The 18,783-nt window shown below is 35.9% G+C and overlaps 3 protein-coding genes across 7 annotated transcripts; 2 read left to right on the top strand and 1 right to left on the bottom strand.

Moving 5' to 3' along the window:
- Nucleotides 1-1,560: 1,560 nt before the first annotated feature.
- On the top strand, nucleotides 1,561-6,356 carry LOC105171028 (methyl-CpG-binding domain-containing protein 6). The gene is made up of 3 exons (XM_011092023.3): nucleotides 1,561-2,044; nucleotides 5,646-5,759; nucleotides 5,892-6,356. Exons 1-3 carry the CDS (start codon nucleotides 1,664-1,666, stop codon nucleotides 6,015-6,017), a joined length of 621 nt encoding a protein of 206 aa, XP_011090325.1. The 5' UTR covers nucleotides 1,561-1,663; the 3' UTR covers nucleotides 6,018-6,356.
- Nucleotides 6,357-8,199: 1,843 nt separating this feature from the next.
- LOC105171027 (putative late blight resistance protein homolog R1A-3) lies at nucleotides 8,200-11,645 on the bottom strand. Of its 3 annotated transcripts, none has more exons than XM_020696566.2 (3): nucleotides 8,776-11,645; nucleotides 8,586-8,676; nucleotides 8,200-8,374 (listed from the first exon to the last, which is right to left on the bottom strand). In XM_020696566.2, exons 1-2 carry the CDS (start codon nucleotides 11,506-11,508, stop codon nucleotides 8,590-8,592), a joined length of 2,820 nt encoding a protein of 939 aa, XP_020552225.1. In that variant the 5' UTR covers nucleotides 11,509-11,645; the 3' UTR covers nucleotides 8,200-8,374; nucleotides 8,586-8,589. The 3 variants fall into 3 exon arrangements, with proteins under 3 accessions (XP_020552225.1, XP_088740633.1, XP_020552224.1); XM_088884507.1 differs by having other exon boundaries at nucleotides 8,200-8,342; XM_020696565.2 differs by having other exon boundaries at nucleotides 8,200-8,676.
- A 3,495-nt stretch (nucleotides 11,646-15,140) lies between these two features.
- On the top strand, nucleotides 15,141-18,434 carry LOC105171026 (uncharacterized). 3 transcript variants are annotated; one of them, XM_088884447.1, is made up of 5 exons: nucleotides 15,141-15,197; nucleotides 15,314-15,368; nucleotides 15,451-15,482; nucleotides 16,030-16,212; nucleotides 18,103-18,434. In XM_088884447.1, the coding sequence occupies exons 4-5, from the start codon at nucleotides 16,054-16,056 to the stop codon at nucleotides 18,268-18,270; spliced, it is 327 nt and encodes a 108-aa protein (XP_088740573.1). In that variant the 5' UTR covers nucleotides 15,141-15,197; nucleotides 15,314-15,368; nucleotides 15,451-15,482; nucleotides 16,030-16,053; the 3' UTR covers nucleotides 18,271-18,434. The 3 variants fall into 3 exon arrangements, with proteins under 3 accessions (XP_088740573.1, XP_020552240.1, XP_011090323.1); XM_020696581.2 differs by lacking the exon at nucleotides 15,314-15,368 and having other exon boundaries at nucleotides 15,144-15,265; nucleotides 15,409-15,482; XM_011092021.3 differs by lacking the exons at nucleotides 15,141-15,197; nucleotides 15,314-15,368; nucleotides 15,451-15,482 and adding an exon at nucleotides 15,540-15,681.
- Nucleotides 18,435-18,783: the final 349 nt, after the last annotated feature.

Genomic DNA, 18,783 nt, shown 5'->3' with positions numbered 1-18,783 from the left:
TTAAAATATATATAATTATATAACATAAATCCAATACAATAAATGTATTTCTTTGTTATGTATTTTAGATTTTCTTCAAATTAAATAAATGTGATAATTATCATAAACTTGATGCATTCATTTACAAAGAGGAAGTGAAATGTAGGGAGATCAAGAGTACAATTACAACGAAGATGAGAAAGAATAAACCAAAAGCCAAAAAAAAAAAAAAAAGAAAAAGGAAAAAAAATCACTTGCCATTTTCTTTTTCCATAAGGTAGTTACGTACATACAAATAATGTACCGCAAAAGTGGTTAGTCAACATCCCTTAGTCTTAATAATGTATAGATAAATATATAAGCTTTTACATCTACAAGATATATTTGAAGGTTGTCGTGTGTTAAATTTTATATTTTTTATTTGGATAAAATAAGTGTTATATGCAACTCAATCAGAATGCGACGGATTGTTTGGATCAATAGTTAGAAGGTCATCACATATTTGCAGTATTATTATTTTTTTTTTCATAAAAGTCCAAGTTTGCAGGTGAAAAAGTCAAGACGGCCAAGATGCTTTAAGTCTAAGAAGGGAAGTACAATACCAAGCGTAATCGTGGCATACTGAGAGCCTAGAATTGACTCAGCTCATCTATAACCCATCAGGGAAATATCATACCAATTTGTGTCGTTAGCATGAAGGCTTTAGGTCAGACATGCATGCCATCGAAGAAACATATCAGCAAGTCATTGGATAGGCCTGTGAGAATCCAATGGCCTATCCAGTTGAAGCACAAACCATTTTGCTTCTAAAATAAACGCCCACCTTTGAGTATACAATTGAACCAATCTACTCGCATGATAAAAATTGGACTATAATCTTGACCGATGTGAATCATGGCCTACAAACCCCTAATTTCTCTCGTCCCTTTTCTATAAAAGAGGTATTAGGTAGGTCAAGATAAGACAAGCGTTCTTGAAATATCTTGAAACACCTTTTGATAATTTTTTAGTGCTCCCTGTACACATTTTACACATTGATGATATATTTTATCCATTTCTATTTAAGGGTCATAGATTTAAATATCAAGATACTAAGAAATTCTTTACATGTTAGGCCTTCGATTATCTAAGAATTCCAGTTCATCTTTCAATTTTTACGATGTTAAAACTTTGATAACTATTAATGTCATGTCAATCGTCAACATCCACTAAGAATTTGTAATAAGTTAAACAATTATTACTTAAATAGATTAATAACTAGTATTAAGAATCCATAAATTTAAATTCATAAAATATAATTATTATCTACTCCCATGTAAATTAAGACAAACCCCAAATACCAACAACCTAAATCCCTATTATTATTACTAATTTATATGTCCAAAAAAGAAAAAAACATCATAAACATTCATATTTAGACTATCTCAACAAAGAACAAATAAATGTAGTTTGTATTTTGAAAAAATAAATGTAGTTTTATCCAAGATAGTCAAAAGTATTGTACATATGATATGATATAGAAACTTTAGTGAAAATGTCCAATAGATTTAGCACGCGAGGGTGAGGGCGACGCAGAAATTAAGGAATTATTGTTGCTTTTTTCCCCTTCATTTTTAGTCATCGCTTATTCAAACGTTTGCTCACACTCTCCCCCTTTCCCTCAGCTTCTCCGAACTCGATCCCAATGTCCGAACCCCAGCTCCCTAACCCCAACCCTCAACCCGCCGGCACCCCCACTGAGCTACCCGCCCACTCGATTCCACCCGACCCGCTATTGGATTCGGGCTCCTTCATCGACCCCGACCGCCACGACACCGGGGCTGAGTCCCCCCAACACCACCAATGTCAACCGGCCCCCAGCGTGGAGTTCGGGCCGGGGGTGGTTATTGCGGCAGAGCCCATTTCCATGTTGGCACCTTCCGAGAACTCGGCGGAGGCCGCACCTCGGTCGGTGAGGAGGAGAAACCCGGAGGAGATGTCGAAGAGGCCGAGCTGGTTGCCAGAGGACTGGCAGATTGATTTGAGAGTCCGAGCTTCTGGAGCTACCGCTGGACTTATCGATCGAGTAGGTTTCTTCTTTCTCTCTATGCATACTCTTGAAAGAATTTATGGCCATTGATTATGTGTCTTAAAGTTGGTTGTATTGGTTTGAGTGAGGAGAAGAGATACCGGCGTTATGCCTGTATGCGGAATGATGAATATTGCAATTTGTTATTTGGGGATGCTTCAATGTGTGTAAGCTGGTTCTTGGGTGGATCTTCTCTTTTACTTGTATGTATTATATTTGTTGTGGAGTTGATGTAATAATGCTGGCCTTGGCATGACTAGGTTTTAGGGCTATGTGGAATAACAGTAGATACCAAGCATGAGTCGAAGTCGAGCAATAAGATCAAACTGTTCAAGTCCATGTTAATTTGGTGTCGGAGTCATGCAGTCAAGCTCATTGCTTGTTAGACAATTGAAAGTACACTAAAGATTCAACTACATCTGCTCTAGATAGCAAATTAATCTTGTGTCTATTAGACTATTGGTTTCGATTCAATTATTGAGTAGTTTGCATCATTTCTAGTTAGCATCCAGAAATAGTGTAAACTATCTAATCTTTCATGAGGTCACTAGTTTCCTAATTCTTGAAAGTCATAAACTCATTAACGACTTCCCTTTCTTTTGGTGCCCTTGGTTAGCGAGTTCTGGAGTTATGTTCATAGAAATGGTTGACACACGTACTTTTCTATGTGCTAGACTTGATATATCATACATGCAAGATGTAAGTCTTCATAAACTACTTGGAGCACCACTAATTACATTTAGAGAGTATTTAAATGTTTTTTGCATGTGGCTTTGTTGAGGTGTGTTCATGCACACGTGCTTTTATCTGTTATAATGTTGATTGTGCTTCTTCATGTTCAATTGTATATCTTCACTTTGATGTTGACAGTTTGTTTTCCCGGAGATCCATAGGTAATCGTGTTATGTGCATAAAGAGAAAGTAGTTATCCAAACAATTAAGTAATATGTTTGTGTTGCTCATGGAACAACTCATATTTCCTCCTGATTGACTTGAGATGAGTGAGCTGACCAAGCTAGATCTTGTTATCTATTCATAGTTGGTAGAAGGATGAGTATTTGATTTGGTACATTCGTCATGTGAGGAGTCTTTAGCACAAAACTTCTTTTATGATTTATCATTTTGTGTTGTGGTTGATGATGTTGGATGTTACTCAGATGGATTGTACATTCCAGGTGATTCTTATAGTATAGTGATTGGCATGGCATGATAAGGATCTTTTTTTTCTGCTTTTAAAACATTTTTTAATGTTCTGATTAGGATCTTTTTTAATAAGTTGAGACCTAAAGTACTTCTTTTTCTTTTACCAAAATTACCTCTTCAATTGCCATCATACATTCCTCTTTGTTGGTTGAGGGTAACACTGGAATAGATAATATGTTGTATTTCTTTTGATAATGGAATTCATGGGTAAGTACAACTATGAGACAGTATCAGACTGATTATGTCATTCTAAGAGTTGGTGCACTGTGTTATTTTAGCACTTTTTGTTTTGATAACGACATTGTTTAAAAGCTGATCAGCCTCTCTGTAAGGAAGCCCAATTACCAAAGTTAAAAGTGGCGTAAGCATGCCAGGCCCCGACAACTTCCAAAGTTAAGACAAACTCAAATATAAAAAGCTTTCTTTCACTCGCAGACTAAGCATGTGAGGACTTGATGGATTCCATGTGAATACTGTTTAACGTACTCCCACTACCCAAATTTGAGATGTCCCAAAATAAGACTCCATTTTTCCAGAATTATCACCTCAACTAAAGGAATGATGTGACACCAACTCTCAACCATTACTTTCAAGGACAATAATGAAACATATACAATACTTCAATTTATTAACTCTCACCTAAAACTTGGATCTGGGTCGAATGGGAGTTTTCATTGTGGGATGGAGGGAGATTTTGTCGACATTTGTGCTTTCGGAGTGAGATTTTGATTTGTTTATTATGACCACTTTTGTGATCTCAGAACCGTTTGTAGCGCAGTTAACTTGGACTGTTTGGCAATTTCTTTGTGTAGATGTTCAGCTGTCTCTATTGATACATTTTGTCTATTTAAAATCTTGTGGAGATGCTTATGGATCGTTCAAAGAGCTTCATCCTTCTTCTTTGGTCCATCAAATTTGTCACTCTTGCTTCGGCCCTGTCTGATGATTTGACCTTCTGAATGCCTTTTTGCCGATTACTTCCCAGTCTTCGTGACATCTTTTGCCATTTTCAACTACAAGCAACTGGGATGAAATCTCTCATACTCTACATGTTACTCCTGTTTTGGTGAAACTCTTTAATGTTCTTTGATTTTCAGAGTCTAGGTCATGACATGAGTCGGGTGCAGTTGTTTTATGCCACCTACCATCTTTATTAGATCTTAAATTGATCACACGGGAGGAAATTTTGTTTGACCGTCTCCATTGATGAGAATGTTGAAAAGATCAAGCTTAATGTACTGGAGTCTGAAAGTGTTAAGCTACACATTATGCAAACAGCCAAATAAAGATTGATTCCTTGAGTAAATGCATGTTAGATCTCTGTTACAAGAGCCTAAAAGAGGGGTGAAATCTTTCTCTGCTAAACTCGTTAACGCCAGATAGGTGCCCCAAAAGTTGGAGATTAAGTTGGAAGGTTGATCCGCTGGTGGATTAGCAGAAAAAGTTGATAGAGTAACTTGTCTCATTATTAATCATGACAGAGATAGATATGTTGCCTCTTTTAGAATTAAAGGTGATAAATGTTTGAAATTATATATTGGATCCATGTAATAATGGGTTTCTCTGCACGAATGTTATCTAAAACAATGTTTTGTTTGGATAAAAATTCACAGGACCTGATATTATTTTCATGCGATGATTAATAACATCTGAATTGAAACATTAACAGTACCGATATTATTTTCGTGCGATGACTAATAACATTTGAGGGAACTGGAGGTCAAATTGAGGAAAACTGCCAATCATTCACTTGTAAATTTGCACGGCACTTGTTTGCATGTATGCTACGTAATGCTGATGGTGCTTTGTCTAATAATTTTCATATTTGTTCACCTAAGGGGAGCATGTTGGGTCACATTGATATCCAGAAAATCAATTGCATGATTTTATTGCTTTTAGACTTTTAATAAAAAATACTCCATTTGTTGACACAACTGCCAAAAGCACTCCCTTTTTGCTCTTTCCTTTTCCTTATCTTGGAGCATCAATGCTTATTGGGAAATGTTTCTACTATGTACTTGGTCTTATTGCATGTTTATGTTTCAACAAACATAGATGTAAAATTAAATGTACACTTTTGTCTGCATTTCAAGTATGCCTGTCCAAGATCAGCATAGTAGTATGACCTGAAGTTGGATTGTGAGTGTTTTTCTGGGATCTCTTCCTTTGCTCTCTTGAACTCCTCACTTGTAACTATAATATTAGGTGTCTGGTGAAAAATCGCCAGCGGAGATCAGCATGCAATGATAGGTTAAAATACTATGATTAAGTTAATTATTATGTTATATTATTTGCTAATTATGATGTACATGGAAATAATATTTTCTCTTTGGTCGTTCAATGATCGTCGATGAAACTACTAAATAAACACGTGTTGGATATCCACATTTTGCAGTATTATGTTGAACCATCGGGACAACGCAAATTCCGTTCAAAGGTTGAGGTGCTTCATTATTTAGAAACGGGAGGTAAACCAAAGAGGAAGTCGACTTCTGAAGCAGATGCTGGGGTACGTAAAAAAATTTCGTTGGTTGAGGTTTTTCCCTTTGATATAAATTAATACATCAATTTCACTGTACTTTATGGTGGTTAAATCTTTTGTTCTTTCTCTGAACCAAGATGGTATATATTTGTTTTGCAGAGTTCCGCAAGTCCCGCGAGCCAAAAACAAAAGAAGTCGAGCGCAAAACGCAAGAAATCCGAGACCTTAAATTCTGAGACTCATGTCCCCAATGGCGTTCAGAGAGATACTCCTCAAGAGAGATGAAACTGTCGGGACAAGCGTAAGCAAGCTGTAGCATATGCACTCCTAGATTGACGCTGATGGAAATGTTGAAACATTAACAGAGGACCGAGTTCTTTTGAATTGTTATATATTGTGGACTGGATTTTAGTTGGAATTATAGGCCTTTTACATGTCCTGAATACAGATTTTCAGTTCAATTCTGCTAGTGCTTGTGATCTTTGTTCGAGACAGAGTCAAATATTTTTTTTCTTGGACATTTACAGTTGAGATAGAACAATCTTGTACTGGAATTCTCCTTTTGGAGCAGTCTTGCTGACAGATTTTCTTGGAATATTTATGATGCAAAATGATGTTTCCCAATTAAGCTCTTTTAGGATTAGTTCTCTTTGTCATTTTATTTCTTGAGTAGCTTTAATCAGCCTGGTTCTTTTGCGATATTACTATTGCTTGTTCTATTGTCGCGATTTACGTCAACCAGGTTTATAGTTGCAATTTACTACGATGAAATTACATCAGTAAAGTTACAAAACTTGTCCGTTTTCAGGTTAGAAATATGTGAGTTGTCACTATAAATGTTTCACCAATCATTTATGGTTAAAATTTTATATATAATTCTTGTCATTAATAATAACAAGACCGGCTATGACATTTTCCATGTTTATAATCCAACATATACTAACATTAAGGGATAATTACATTTTGTTTTTTTTAAAGTTGGTGTAATTACACATCGACTTCTTGTGGTCTAAAAAATTACATTTAGTACCTTTGAGAAAGTTAAAATTCACCGAAATTATCCCAAGAAAAATCTATATTTATCCCCGATTGCTTCGTTACTGATTTATTAAAAGTCAAATAAATATTTTTATGATCAAATTATTCTCATATGCCTTTACTTATTAAGCATGTGAGAAGGTATAGGATAGTTTAGTTAGAAAAAATTATTTAACTTGCAATAAGTCAATCGACAGTAAATATTAATTTTCATTCAGTTTTTCTTTTTTTGTTAATATCAAGAAATTCTTTGAATTTTGACTAAAGAAGTAACTTATTTGTTAGATGGATGTAAATGTAAAGGGTACTAGATGTAATTTTCCAAACCATAAATAATGTACATATAATTATACTAAATTTTAAGAGATGACAATATAATTATTCCTGACATTAATGTAGAGCATCTTTACCTCAAATAGTTATTTAAAAATTAATAATTTGGGGCAAATTACAATTTACCTACCTATGGTACAGAAAATAGGCAATTAGTCCCTTTGTGAAAAATAAAATAGCAATTTACCTCCTTCTATGTTTAAAAAATATGCAAAATACCCTCTTCATGTGAGTGATGTGCACGTGCGTTGAGTGCGATCTGCTTCATTTTTTGCTTTAAAATATACCCTTAATCAGAAATCATTAAATCTTGTTATATATATATATCAACAGTCCAGATATAATAAACAAATCGATGGTCTATTTTATTTTATTTTTAAATCAACGATCTATATTTGATATAAAAATCATCTAAATTAAATTAATGCCTCAAATTTATTATAAATTTATAAAATTATAAAAATAAATTTATATAACTAATAATACATAAAATGTACACACACACATGTGTATATATATATACAGTATTTAAAAAGTAAAAAAAATACAGAAAAATAAGGGGTGGCGGTAGGAGGCGGGGGCGCGGGAGGGGTAGGGAGGCGGAGGCGCGAGCGAGGATGAGGAGGCGGGGACGCGGGGGGGGGGCTGGGAAGGCGAGGACGCAGGCGGGCTTGGGGATGCAGGGACGGGGTCGGGGCTGGGAGGGAGAGGTGGAGCTGGGGGGAGGGGCTGCTTGAGGAAGATGGCCATTTTTGCTTTTTTTTTTTTTCCTTTTCTTTTAATTATTTGTATTTTTATATTTTTATAAATTTTATATATAACTAATACGTATGAGATTAAATTTCAACCGTTGATTTGAAAGGACAAGGTATTGTCCATCAATTAAGTAACATATGATTTGGACCACAAATTACTATAGATAAAATATGAGTAGTTGATTTATATCGTGCGTGCACAACGCTATACACGTGAAGGGGGATATTTTGTATCTATTTTAAATATTGAGGGGGGTAAATTACTATTTTATTTTTTACAAGGAGGCTAATTACCTATTTCGTATATCACAGGAAGGTAAATTGCAATTCCACCATAATAATTTGTCAAAAATCACCGGACATAAAATAACAGCATATCGTTGAAATGTATAAAGCTACAACGTTCAATTCAAAACAGTAAACCTTACAAAAAAATTCAAATGATAATAAAAACTAAGTAAGCTCCAGCCTCTTCCATAGTGCACTGCAACAATTTTCCCCAGCAATAAGGGATATCTGAAAATTGTTACTGAAATCATAAACACGACTCTACCTAATAAACAAATCATATACTCAACCAAATTCTACCTGGATCTGTCTGCTTAACTTGTTACCAGAACTTGTTAGCTGGCTCGGTTGATAAGAACGAATTGGTACAAATATTGAAAGTAAAAGAATGACATCCATCTCAGTTGAGTGATTGTTATCAAGGAATTGCATGTCATACCTTCTCATTCTCTCAACTTTCGCAGGAATTGTCCTCCTCCTCCTCGAACCATCATCATCCGTTGCCGTTCAAACTTAGTCATATTATTTACCTGCAGTTATAAATAGAAAAAGAAGTAAAAAGCTGATGATGGATCTGATGTTCAACTAGCTGCTGATGTAGTACTAGATTTGATAGGCAAGTTAGTTACCTTTCGTAGAGAGGTGCTGGCGTTGTCGTTTTCAAAGGAGGAGGACTTGATATGAACTCTAAGCCCGTAGTTGTCCATGCTCTCCTGTTCCTCTTGTATTAGCATCGCTGAGGCCTCGACAGATGGGCTACATTCATACAACTCAAGCATTTCAAGTGTTGGAATGTCCCCAATTTCAAGAGGTAGTTCCTCTAAAGAGAAGCAACAACTGAGACGTAAGTGCTGAAGTTGGGGGAAATGTGTGTCGTTAACTCTCCAATGCACCAAATTACTCACATCAATGAGCAAAAACTTTAATTTACTGAATTCCCCTTCGTGTGGTTCCCACGTTGAGCCTTCAAAGGCATGATCTCTCAGTTTTAGTACTTGAAGATTGGGCAACATACCAACAACCGGCATTTTCTCCCAAGGAATTCTACAACCGCTGAGCGTTAGCTTTTTGAGATTCGGAGGGAAAGCTAGGCTCACTGGCAAAAGCTTGTTAGCTAGAGGATCCTTGGTAATGAAACGGCACTTCAATGTTTCAAGTTGGTGCAGGTAGAGAAAATTGTTGAATTCATATGATGACCATTTGTCTTCACTGTCATCGATGTAAGAAATATAAGAAACTCCCAGTTTCTTTAGATTTGGCATGATGGCGCAGACCTCCTTGGTACATCTGAGATCTATTACTCCTGTAAGTGTTTGTAGGTTCTCCAAAACAACTGAATCTTTCACTACTGGCTCTAGGAAAGGATAAGGCAAGAAACCTCTCTCAAGCATAAGATGTCGCAGTTGTGGCATTTTCCAGATGTTTAATGTTATATAAAACATGTCGCGGGCAAACCAGAGGGGATATGGGATATCCCCTCTGTACACAATTAAAGTTTGAAGATTTCCAAGTTTGTAAATTGATGCAGGCAACTCGTCCCTGCCGTTACAGGTGAGAGCAAGGTACCTTAAATGGACTAGCTCCATTATGCCAACTGGGAAGTCATAGAATCTAACTGTGAGCACATCCAATACCCTGAGCAGTCTACAACTTGTAGTAAAAGATACTAACAGACTATGGCCGGGACCATAACAAAAATAGAGAAGAGAACGAGAAAGGACATACGAATCACAATCATTTGTACGATGACCAAAAGTACCTCCATGAATACTAAACCGGCGTTGATCGTTTCTGCCTCGTGGGAACACACGACTATGCGTGTTCATTATCTGATAAAGTTTCTCATCATGAGCTTTTTTCATGCACAACTCCCTCAACATATCATGGATGGTGCAGGTTTTAATCTCACCGGTATAAGTTCTCCGTTGAACCTGAATAAGACATCTGTCCACAAGATCCTTGAGATAATCTTCTGCCACTTGTTCGAAGCTTTTAGGGGTTGGAGGTTTCACAAATCCCTCAGCTATCCAGAGCTTGATGAGTTGGGTGACAAATATCTCATAATCTTCAGGGAACACGCCCATATAAAGGAAACATGCTTTTAGGTGATGAGGCAAGGAATTATAACTTAAAGATAGAATCTCCATGAAATCATCACCATCATTTCTACCTATTGCCGACTTTACATCTTCAGCAATGCACTCCCAGTCTTTCTGCGCCCTGCTGTCTTTGGATAGGAGACCACCGATCACGACAATTGCAAGCGGAAGCCCTTTACAATTATGTGCAATCTTCTGTCCAATCGTCTCTAGCGTAGAAGGGCAGTCTTTCTCCCCAAACACCGTCTTACGCAGTAGATCCCAACTTGCATCCGGACTAAGAAGTCTCATTTGATGAATAGAGTTACTAGAGTTGGCATAAATAGCTACCTCCGATTGACGACTAGTCAAAATGATTCTGCTACCATTATTGTCATCTGGAAAGAACCTTTTGACATCATCCCAAACTTTAGTATCCCAAACATCATCCATCACAACCAGGTATCTTCTACCCTTCAAATTTTTGTACAAACGCTCAGCTAATTCTTCAATGCTCTTATGATTCAATTCACCATTAGGCTCTCCTGTGCAACATACGAGACTCCTGAACATTAACCGCGCGTCGTAGTCCTGCGATAAAACTACCCAGGCACGAATGTCAAAATAATATTCAATAAGCGAGTCACTATAGAGATTTCTCGCAAGAGTGGTCTTCCCGATACCACCCATCCCCACTATTGAGATGATGTCGAGTTTGGACAGTGAAGCAGTTAACCACTCTTTCATGCACATCAAATCCTGATCAAGTCCCACCGGCTCTCTCTTCACACCGGCAACAAATGTAGATGAACTAGCGAACGAGGAATTCCTCGTTCTCGAAGCTTCTTCTTCTCTCCCATCCTTGATCTTAGACAGAGCTTCCAAAATTGAATCAAATTCGTCTATTACCTTCTCGAAGCATCCTCTGAATTCCAAGTCGAAATCTTGATGTGTATAGTCAAATGTTTGGCGTGGATACAAGGCAAAAGAAAACATGTCTTGGAGACTGGAAATCATCTTCCGAAACATTCCCCCATCTTCAGATTTGCAGGGAAATTGTGCTGAAATATGGGATTCTACCATATCTTGTGCTTCATGTGATGCGTCTCTGATTTGGGCTTCCAAATCCAAATGCTTGATTGATGAGTAATTTCTTGAATAATCTTCAAGAATCAGTAGCAAGCAGCAAAGTTTGTCATGAAGACGAGACGTGGTTTGTTGGAAAGGTCGAGGGAAGTTGTCTAGTGTTTGGAGGAGTGAAAGCAGAGCAGCATAAGCAGCCATCTCTTAGCTCCTCAAGAACACACAAATACACACAGTCACAGACACATTATAGAGAGTTATTGCAGCAATGCATGATGCATTATTTTGGGACGTGGGAGCAACCAAGAAGACTATGAACCCACTCATCTTCACACATATTATTCAAGTCATTAATTATTAATGAAAAGAAATAGTACTAACATTATTAGACTATATTGTACATATAATTAGATAAAACCTAAAAGCTGGCCATGATAGGGATATTGTTTGATAAGTTTGTCAATGGGTAGGTAAACTTGAAAAACACTCAAATAAATTAATTTAGAGTTAAATTTACTCAGTTCATTGAATTTCATTTATTTGCAAAAAATAAAAATAAAAATAAAAATAAAATTTATTGAACCCCACTCAAGACCCATGGGTCTCTGGACCCGATCAAATCCAATGTTTGGATCCGGTCACATCCAAATTCGATTTTCTTTTCTTTCTTTTTTTTTGCTGAATATTTTTTTTTTTGCAAATCGTACTAAATAAGTTAAATTTCTTTTTTGTTTTTAAATTTTCTATTTTTACACATAATTAATCAATAAATTCAAAATTGGTAAGACCAATTTACAAATAGCTCTCTCTTTTATAATTTTTTTCAAATAATATACATTTATTATACCATTTATAAAATAATCTTATGAAAGTATTACATGTTAAATAATATTATGATATTTTAAGTTTTTTATAGTTGTTCACTCGAAGATAAATCAATTGATCTATATTTTTATAATGAGTGTGGATCTTAAAATTAATTTATGAGTGTGAGTAGGGTATGACACCCGGGACATTCTAGGAAGCTCCAAAAATACTTTCTGGTCTGATGATTATTAAGCAAGTTGGTATTTTTTAATTGTTAAGTAACCCGTTAATAAATGTCCCATAATACAGCTGACTTTTCCGACAGTGCGTTTGAGTTTTTTAATCACTGCATCAGCCATACATAGACAATCAAATGTATTAAAAAATAGAGCTGTTGTTGATATGAATTCGAAATTAATCATTACAATAGAAAACAGGGAAATGCAAAACTAAAGTCTAATAATAATTACAATAAGATCCATCTAATTAAGTCTAACCCTCCCAAGGATTGGGATTGGGATTGGGATTGTACTAAAACTTACACCTTTGCTCTGCAGTTTTTTGTTTTGTTTCTCAATGATATGATATGGTGATGGCCTACTATTTATCTGTTCATATTTATCTATTTTTTTGGTATTAAAATTTTATTTTTATTTTTGCTTGAATATGAGATTATTTATATACTTAATCCACATCATATTTTGATATTCTAATAAATTGAATATTGTAACTGATTCATTAAAAAAATACAAAATACAGAAAACAAAATAATATTAAAAACAGGCTTATTTATTTTAATAAATAAAAAAAATTACAAAAATACAATAACAGACTCCAACACCTGCAACTCATGCCATAACTCCTCAAGGACAGCAAACGGGAGAATATGGGCACTACGAGGGACTTAGTGAAAAGATCGGATGGTTGATCAGGACCGTGGATGGAGGAGGGATTGATGAAGCTACACTTGAATTGATCTCGTGCGCACCAAGTGACAATCAATGTCAAGGTACTTGGTACGCTCATCCAAGACTAGTTTAGCAGCTATATGGAGAGTAGCTTTGTTGTTGCACCAAAAAGGAATAGGCTACTGAATTGGAATGTGAAAATCACGAAGCAAGTTAGAGAACCAAAGCAATTCACATACAATGGAGGCCATGTTGTGATAATCGAACTAACATAACCCTATAACTCGACAACTCATTATGTACCCCAAACTATATGGTCTTATTTAATTAACCATCTCTAGATCCCTTAATAAGTAGAGCGTGCTTAACTCACTCAAATATGTATTTATGTTCATGACAGGTTAGACATTTTCCAACACAGTCGCCCGAGCTATGAAAAATTGAACACAAGTGCTACCAATTTAGTTCTTTCTTGGACTCTAATACCAATCAGCTCGGACTTGACAGCTTCTAGACATGCTCTGACAGTCCGAATCAATCATGGCTATTGGATATCATGCTAATATAGCGTCACCAAGCTTACACCTCATGATATCATCCAAAATCTCAAATGGTACAATAAACAATATGGGCTCGCATAGTAAGGAAGTATAGACCATTCAGTCACTTCCTATAAGAGGTTGTTTCAGAGCACATGTATTATGAATGTATATTATGATGGAACTCTCACACAACTTGGGCGTGTCATCGCTCTTAACATAATATGAACCTATGTTTAGTTGCTATCCAAACGCCTAACTTGCGCACTACCAAATATTCAGCTGAAAATTGGATCTTTCATGGAGTGTGGACATACTTCATAATCGATGAAGTATATCTTAACTCCTCTAGCTAAAGCAACCCCTAGATCTTTAATAGTGAATAGGTTGTCCAAGTATAGTGTTTGACTTGGTTCAAAACCCCTTGAGAAGTCCCTGTAAGGAGGATGTGAGGAGGCCAGATTGATGCCCCAAAAATAGCAGATTAAATTGGAAGCTTGATCAGCTGGAAAATTTGATAGAGTAATTTGGCTTCATTATTAATCAGGATAGAGATAGATATGTTGCTTGTTTTAGAGCTTAAGATAATAAGCGATTGATATTGAGGATTAGATGGATCCATGTATTGGGTTTCATTGCAATTTGCATGAATGATGTGTAAAATTAATGGTTTTTCATTTAGACAGCTTTATTCATTATTTTCATCTCAAGTGAAGTGGAGGCCAAATTAAGGAACAGTACTGCACCTCTTTCTTGAATTCTATGACCTGAAAGACGTAGGATTTGTTTTGGTTTATTTGGATAATTTTGTCAAAAGAAAAAAATGTTGTATTTCCAACATAATAGGAACAAATAATATCATGGTATGGGGATGGAATCACTATTCCCGTTCTTAACGGAATAAGGATTTCTATAGAATCACCAAGTCTTTTCATTAGTTATACCTAATTATGCCAATACATATGAAGTTAGAAATGTCAATTTCATTCCCACTCCATTCCTGCATACCAATCATAGTTTTAATCAAATAAATGTCAATGATCGATTCTAGAGATAATAGAGATAAAAGACAGAACAAAGAAATAGTGGAGAGAAAAGAGGGAGAAAAGATGAATAAAAAATTTAGACAATCATTAAATAGGTTTAATAATTTGATCTTTGATATCATATGAATTTTGAGGTTATATAATTTGAATATGAAATTCTTCTAAAAAATTAATTATTTTATTGAATTATTATATATATAATTTAAAATTTTAATTATATATTTAGTGGTACGGTTCGATTTTTAATGATTTTTTAAATTATAAATTAAAATCAAATTTAATAGTAAGGTGCAATTTTACTTTAAATTTAGAATTACGATTAAAAAATAAATTTTAAAAAGCAATTTGATTAAAAAAAAATGGGACAACTCTGGGCGTTTTGAAAATTTTTTGATCACCCATAATTTATTGAGTGGAAAACCGCACGTCTGATTCTCCTCAGAAGAACAGCAAAACCGTAGATCATTTTTCTATGCGCTTTTCTCATAATAATAATAATAATAATAATAATGATAATATATATCTAGAGAGAGAGAGAGAGAGAGTGGAAGAATCATCTCCTGGAATCCGCGAAACCCAATTCTGTGTTGGTAGTTCTCCTGCCATTACTGACCTTTGACAATCTCTTTAACTCCACAATTTGTCGTAATCAGATTCGGTAATAATTTTGATCGCTTGCTTTCACTTTTAAGTTTTCACCTTACAGAAAAAGGCAGTTGACGGCGGCATTGTCTTTCCGTCGAACAAAACAGCCAATCTTGGTAAAACCCTGTAACCAAACAAGGAATACGGTTTTTTCAGAATACTATTTCACGAGTTTCTTTATTCGACCGTTTCATTCAGATGCTGTTCGTCTCCAAGTTGAGCTCTGATCTGTAAGTTCTTTCTTTTACTTCATTTCTTCTGATATTTTCTGGAAAATTGTGTATCAGGGTTTCCCTGGAAAATATAGGATAGAACAGAAAAATGAGTTTGTATACTTTGAAGCTAAGCATCGATTTTTTTGTTAATCTTGACCGGGAAATTTGTGTTCTATAAAACCCTTTTTCTGTTTGAAGGCGTTGAGCTTGAAATGTACGCAGAATTGGGCATGCTGTTCTTAATTTTCATGTGGATTCTTGCTTTCGAGTATTGCGAGTTATTTAAGTTGAAAATGTGGAGCATGAAGTGCAAGAATTGGGGAATGAAATATTTATGTTGCTGGAAGAGTGATGAGAAACGCAATTTCGTATTGGGCTTTGATTATCTTGAACTATTTTCCTGGGATAACAAGCAATTGTGGTGTTGAGTGAATATATTTTCTATATATAATGGACCATGTGTGTTTTTGATAAGGGATTAATGTATTTGTAGCTTATACATTGCTTTGTGTCGTCTGTGTTGTGAAATTTGTGCTCATTTTTTCTTTTAATTTTTGCTTAGGTTTTGTGAGAGGAGATAGGAATCATGTCGAGGCCGATGCTGCTTGTTTTCGTGTTGCTGATATTGGTAATCATGTCCCAAATTGAATGGAGACAACAATTTGTAAGTGATGTGGATACAAGTCCAAGGGAGCCACAGAAGCAGCCACAAGTTTCCAATAGAGAAGAAACTGTCAAGGAGAAGGTAATTGTAGCTTCTCTCTGATCTCTTCGTATCGCATTTATTTAGTCAGAACGGTTGTTATAAGTTTGTCGATATCTTGGTGTCCGCATAAATATCTTATGTATTTTTTTTCCTTGTAATTGGCTGGCATGCAAAAAGGCCAGGGAATTGAGGTAAAGGTTATATTTGTTCTGCATGTGAATTTGTTTCTGTGTGAACCAAATTTAATGTCCATGGCTTCCGGGATTTCCAGCTGTGCATACCGTTACACGTGGTTTGTGATGTTACACGAAAGCCACCACAACGAAAGAAAGCCACTCCTGTGTTGTCTGTACTTCCTGACATTATGGTGTATGGGTTGTGTGATAGGCTTCAAATTTTCCATAGGTAGCATACTTTGTGGCATTTATCTATGCAAAGCTGTAGGAGACTAACCTCGGCCTAAGTTATAACCTTCTTCTACAGCACGACGCTTTGTATTTTCAAAAAATGACGCAACTTATACTGCATCACTATGTTTTCACCACTTGTGCTCATGTTAAGTCACTTTTTCATGGTCCACTTGTTTTTTCTCATTGAGCACATGCTGTATAGAATTTTTCAAACAACATAATCGTCAGCTCAGCTTCCAAATGAATATCCAGTGTATAGAATTTTTCAAACAACATAATCGTCAGCTCAGCTTCCAAATGAATATCCAGAATTATTGGGATTTTCCTGTGGATTCACCGTAGGTTGATGTACTATGTACTTTATCGATGTGTAACCAATTAGTACAATGTTAATGAAACATATGATTCCGATAGCATTAGTTGTAATATCCCAACTGCTGCGGCAGTAGGAACTGAGTCTTGGTAGAAATGAAAATGCCTCTTCCACATGTGCACTCAGTTGGGGTAGGGTGTGGGGGTGCAGGGTGGTAGAATATTTGAATTGTTTCTAGTGTTAATTTCATTGAACCTAATATGAGTTAGTAACTTGGTATTATTATTTACTACAGCTCTCCTGATTCTGAAATTACCAAAACTCCACTCCAAGTTTATAATGTTTCCATAGCATCTCAGTTCGTTTGGCCGTGTAGTAGTGTCTGGAAATTTGGTGGGTTGTTACTATTCCTATTTCCATAAACATAAGGGTGCAGTTGTTCTATATCCAATCTCTCAAAAGGGAGGTACTGTAAGGTTGTATCCTTCTTTTCTCTTTCATTTTTATTTAATGTGAAAACTTAGAGGGGGAAAACATAATTTCCAAGGGGGTCAGATATTGTCATTAATTATGCCGACTTTCATAAGGAATCATTGTAATTAACCCTTGTTTCTCTATTTGCTATATTGAATGTCGAACAGTGTTAGAAGAGTAAGTGTTAGAGCTCTGTGTTAAAGAAGCATGGGTAGAGGTCATTCCAGCCAATCAATAGTTGGAGAAGTTATTTGCTACGTCTCAACTGAAACTACGTCGGTAGCCTTTAGGAAGAACGTAATTTCATTGGTGTAGGGGGAAAACTAATGTCGAAAGATAGTATCTCTGTTTCCTATTGATGTGTTTGAAGGTCTCCTGACATCTTGGAAAGTTATTTCCTGTAAAATGTGGTCGAAGATTATCACTAGGCTGTGTACCAATTTGCATTGTACTGTTCAAACTATATTGCCCTCAAAAACTCCAAATCTTCGTTACCACCAGCAATGTCTTCCATGACATCTAAAATTTATACTATTAATTTATAAACAGCATTGTATACCTTGATCCATAGTCGTCGCTATGAATATTACCCTTACTATCGCTTGTTGATTATCTACTAACAATAAAACTTGACAACTCTGCATGGGAAAACATCTGCAACGATATGACATTTCTCGGGCCATTAACATGTTATATCTGAGTCATGTGACCTCTATTCACCCTCTTGTGCAGATTATCTTATCACAGGAGAAGCACATCCAGAGGCTGAATGAGCTCGTTCGCATTCTAAGGGAACAACTCCAGCAATGCCGTAGCAATAATGAGACATCTAACGCCACTCTCAGCGCTCTGAGTGAGAATGTTATTGAATTTGAGCGACATCATATTCTGGAGGACTGAAATCCGAACGTTGAGTTATGTAATCGCGTATGTATGTGTAATATTTTGCTGTCTTTCCTTCTAAGCAGCCTATTCTACTGAGGCTTGTGGAACTCTTTGCTAACCTAAAGTACTAGTGTTGGTGCTACTTACAAATTCCTGCTGTTGTGTGTTCATTTCTAATATTTCGTCGTCTCAGAACCATTTAATATTCAGCCTCTTGCTTGTAAATTGGTACTGCATCTCCTATTTTTACATTGTATATAAACTTTAATTTTAAATATACCACTGATATAATTTCATTTTATAAACACGTGCGCGGCGTCATGTATATAAAATGTAAAATACAAGATGCAATATAATCTGGAGTAGAAGAGCTTGGCATGAACCTGGGGGAATCTCTTTTCCTAATGTTCGAATGGACTGTGGTATTTTTGTAATTTTTCAACTGGTCCATTCGCAAATTGGGCCGGTCCAACTGGTTGATCTTAAAACCTCTTCAGTTGGATTCTGGGTATAGCTGACCCGAAGCTA

The sequence above is a fragment of the Sesamum indicum genome, linkage group LG9 (assembly GCF_026168435.1).
Source record: "Sesamum indicum cultivar Baizhima isolate 11 linkage group LG9, ASM2616843v1, whole genome shotgun sequence".
NCBI classification, from domain to species: domain Eukaryota; kingdom Viridiplantae; phylum Streptophyta; class Magnoliopsida; order Lamiales; family Pedaliaceae; genus Sesamum; species Sesamum indicum.
This window is presented reverse-complemented; position numbering and strand designations above follow the sequence as displayed.

Bases quoted from the DNA above. Each gene is read 5' to 3' on its own strand.
- LOC105171028 (XM_011092023.3), top strand. From the start codon at position 1,664: ATGTCCGAACCCCAGCTCCCTAACCCCAACCCTCAACCCGCCGGCACC. The intron at 2,045-5,645 runs GTAGGTTTCTTC...CACATTTTGCAG, and splicing joins CCGCTGGACTTATCGATCGA to TATTATGTTGAACCATCGGG. The intron at 5,760-5,891 runs GTACGTAAAAAA...TTTGTTTTGCAG, and splicing joins CTTCTGAAGCAGATGCTGGG to AGTTCCGCAAGTCCCGCGAG.
- LOC105171027 (XM_020696565.2), bottom strand. From the start codon at position 11,508: ATGGCTGCTTATGCTGCTCTGCTTTCACTCCTCCAAACACTAGACAAC. The intron at 8,677-8,775 runs GTAACTAACTTG...TTATAACTGCAG, and splicing joins CCAGCACCTCTCTACGAAAG to GTAAATAATATGACTAAGTT.
- LOC105171026 (XM_088884447.1), top strand. From the start codon at position 16,054: ATGTCGAGGCCGATGCTGCTTGTTTTCGTGTTGCTGATATTGGTAATC. The intron at 16,213-18,102 runs GTAATTGTAGCT...CCTCTTGTGCAG, and splicing joins AAGAAACTGTCAAGGAGAAG to ATTATCTTATCACAGGAGAA.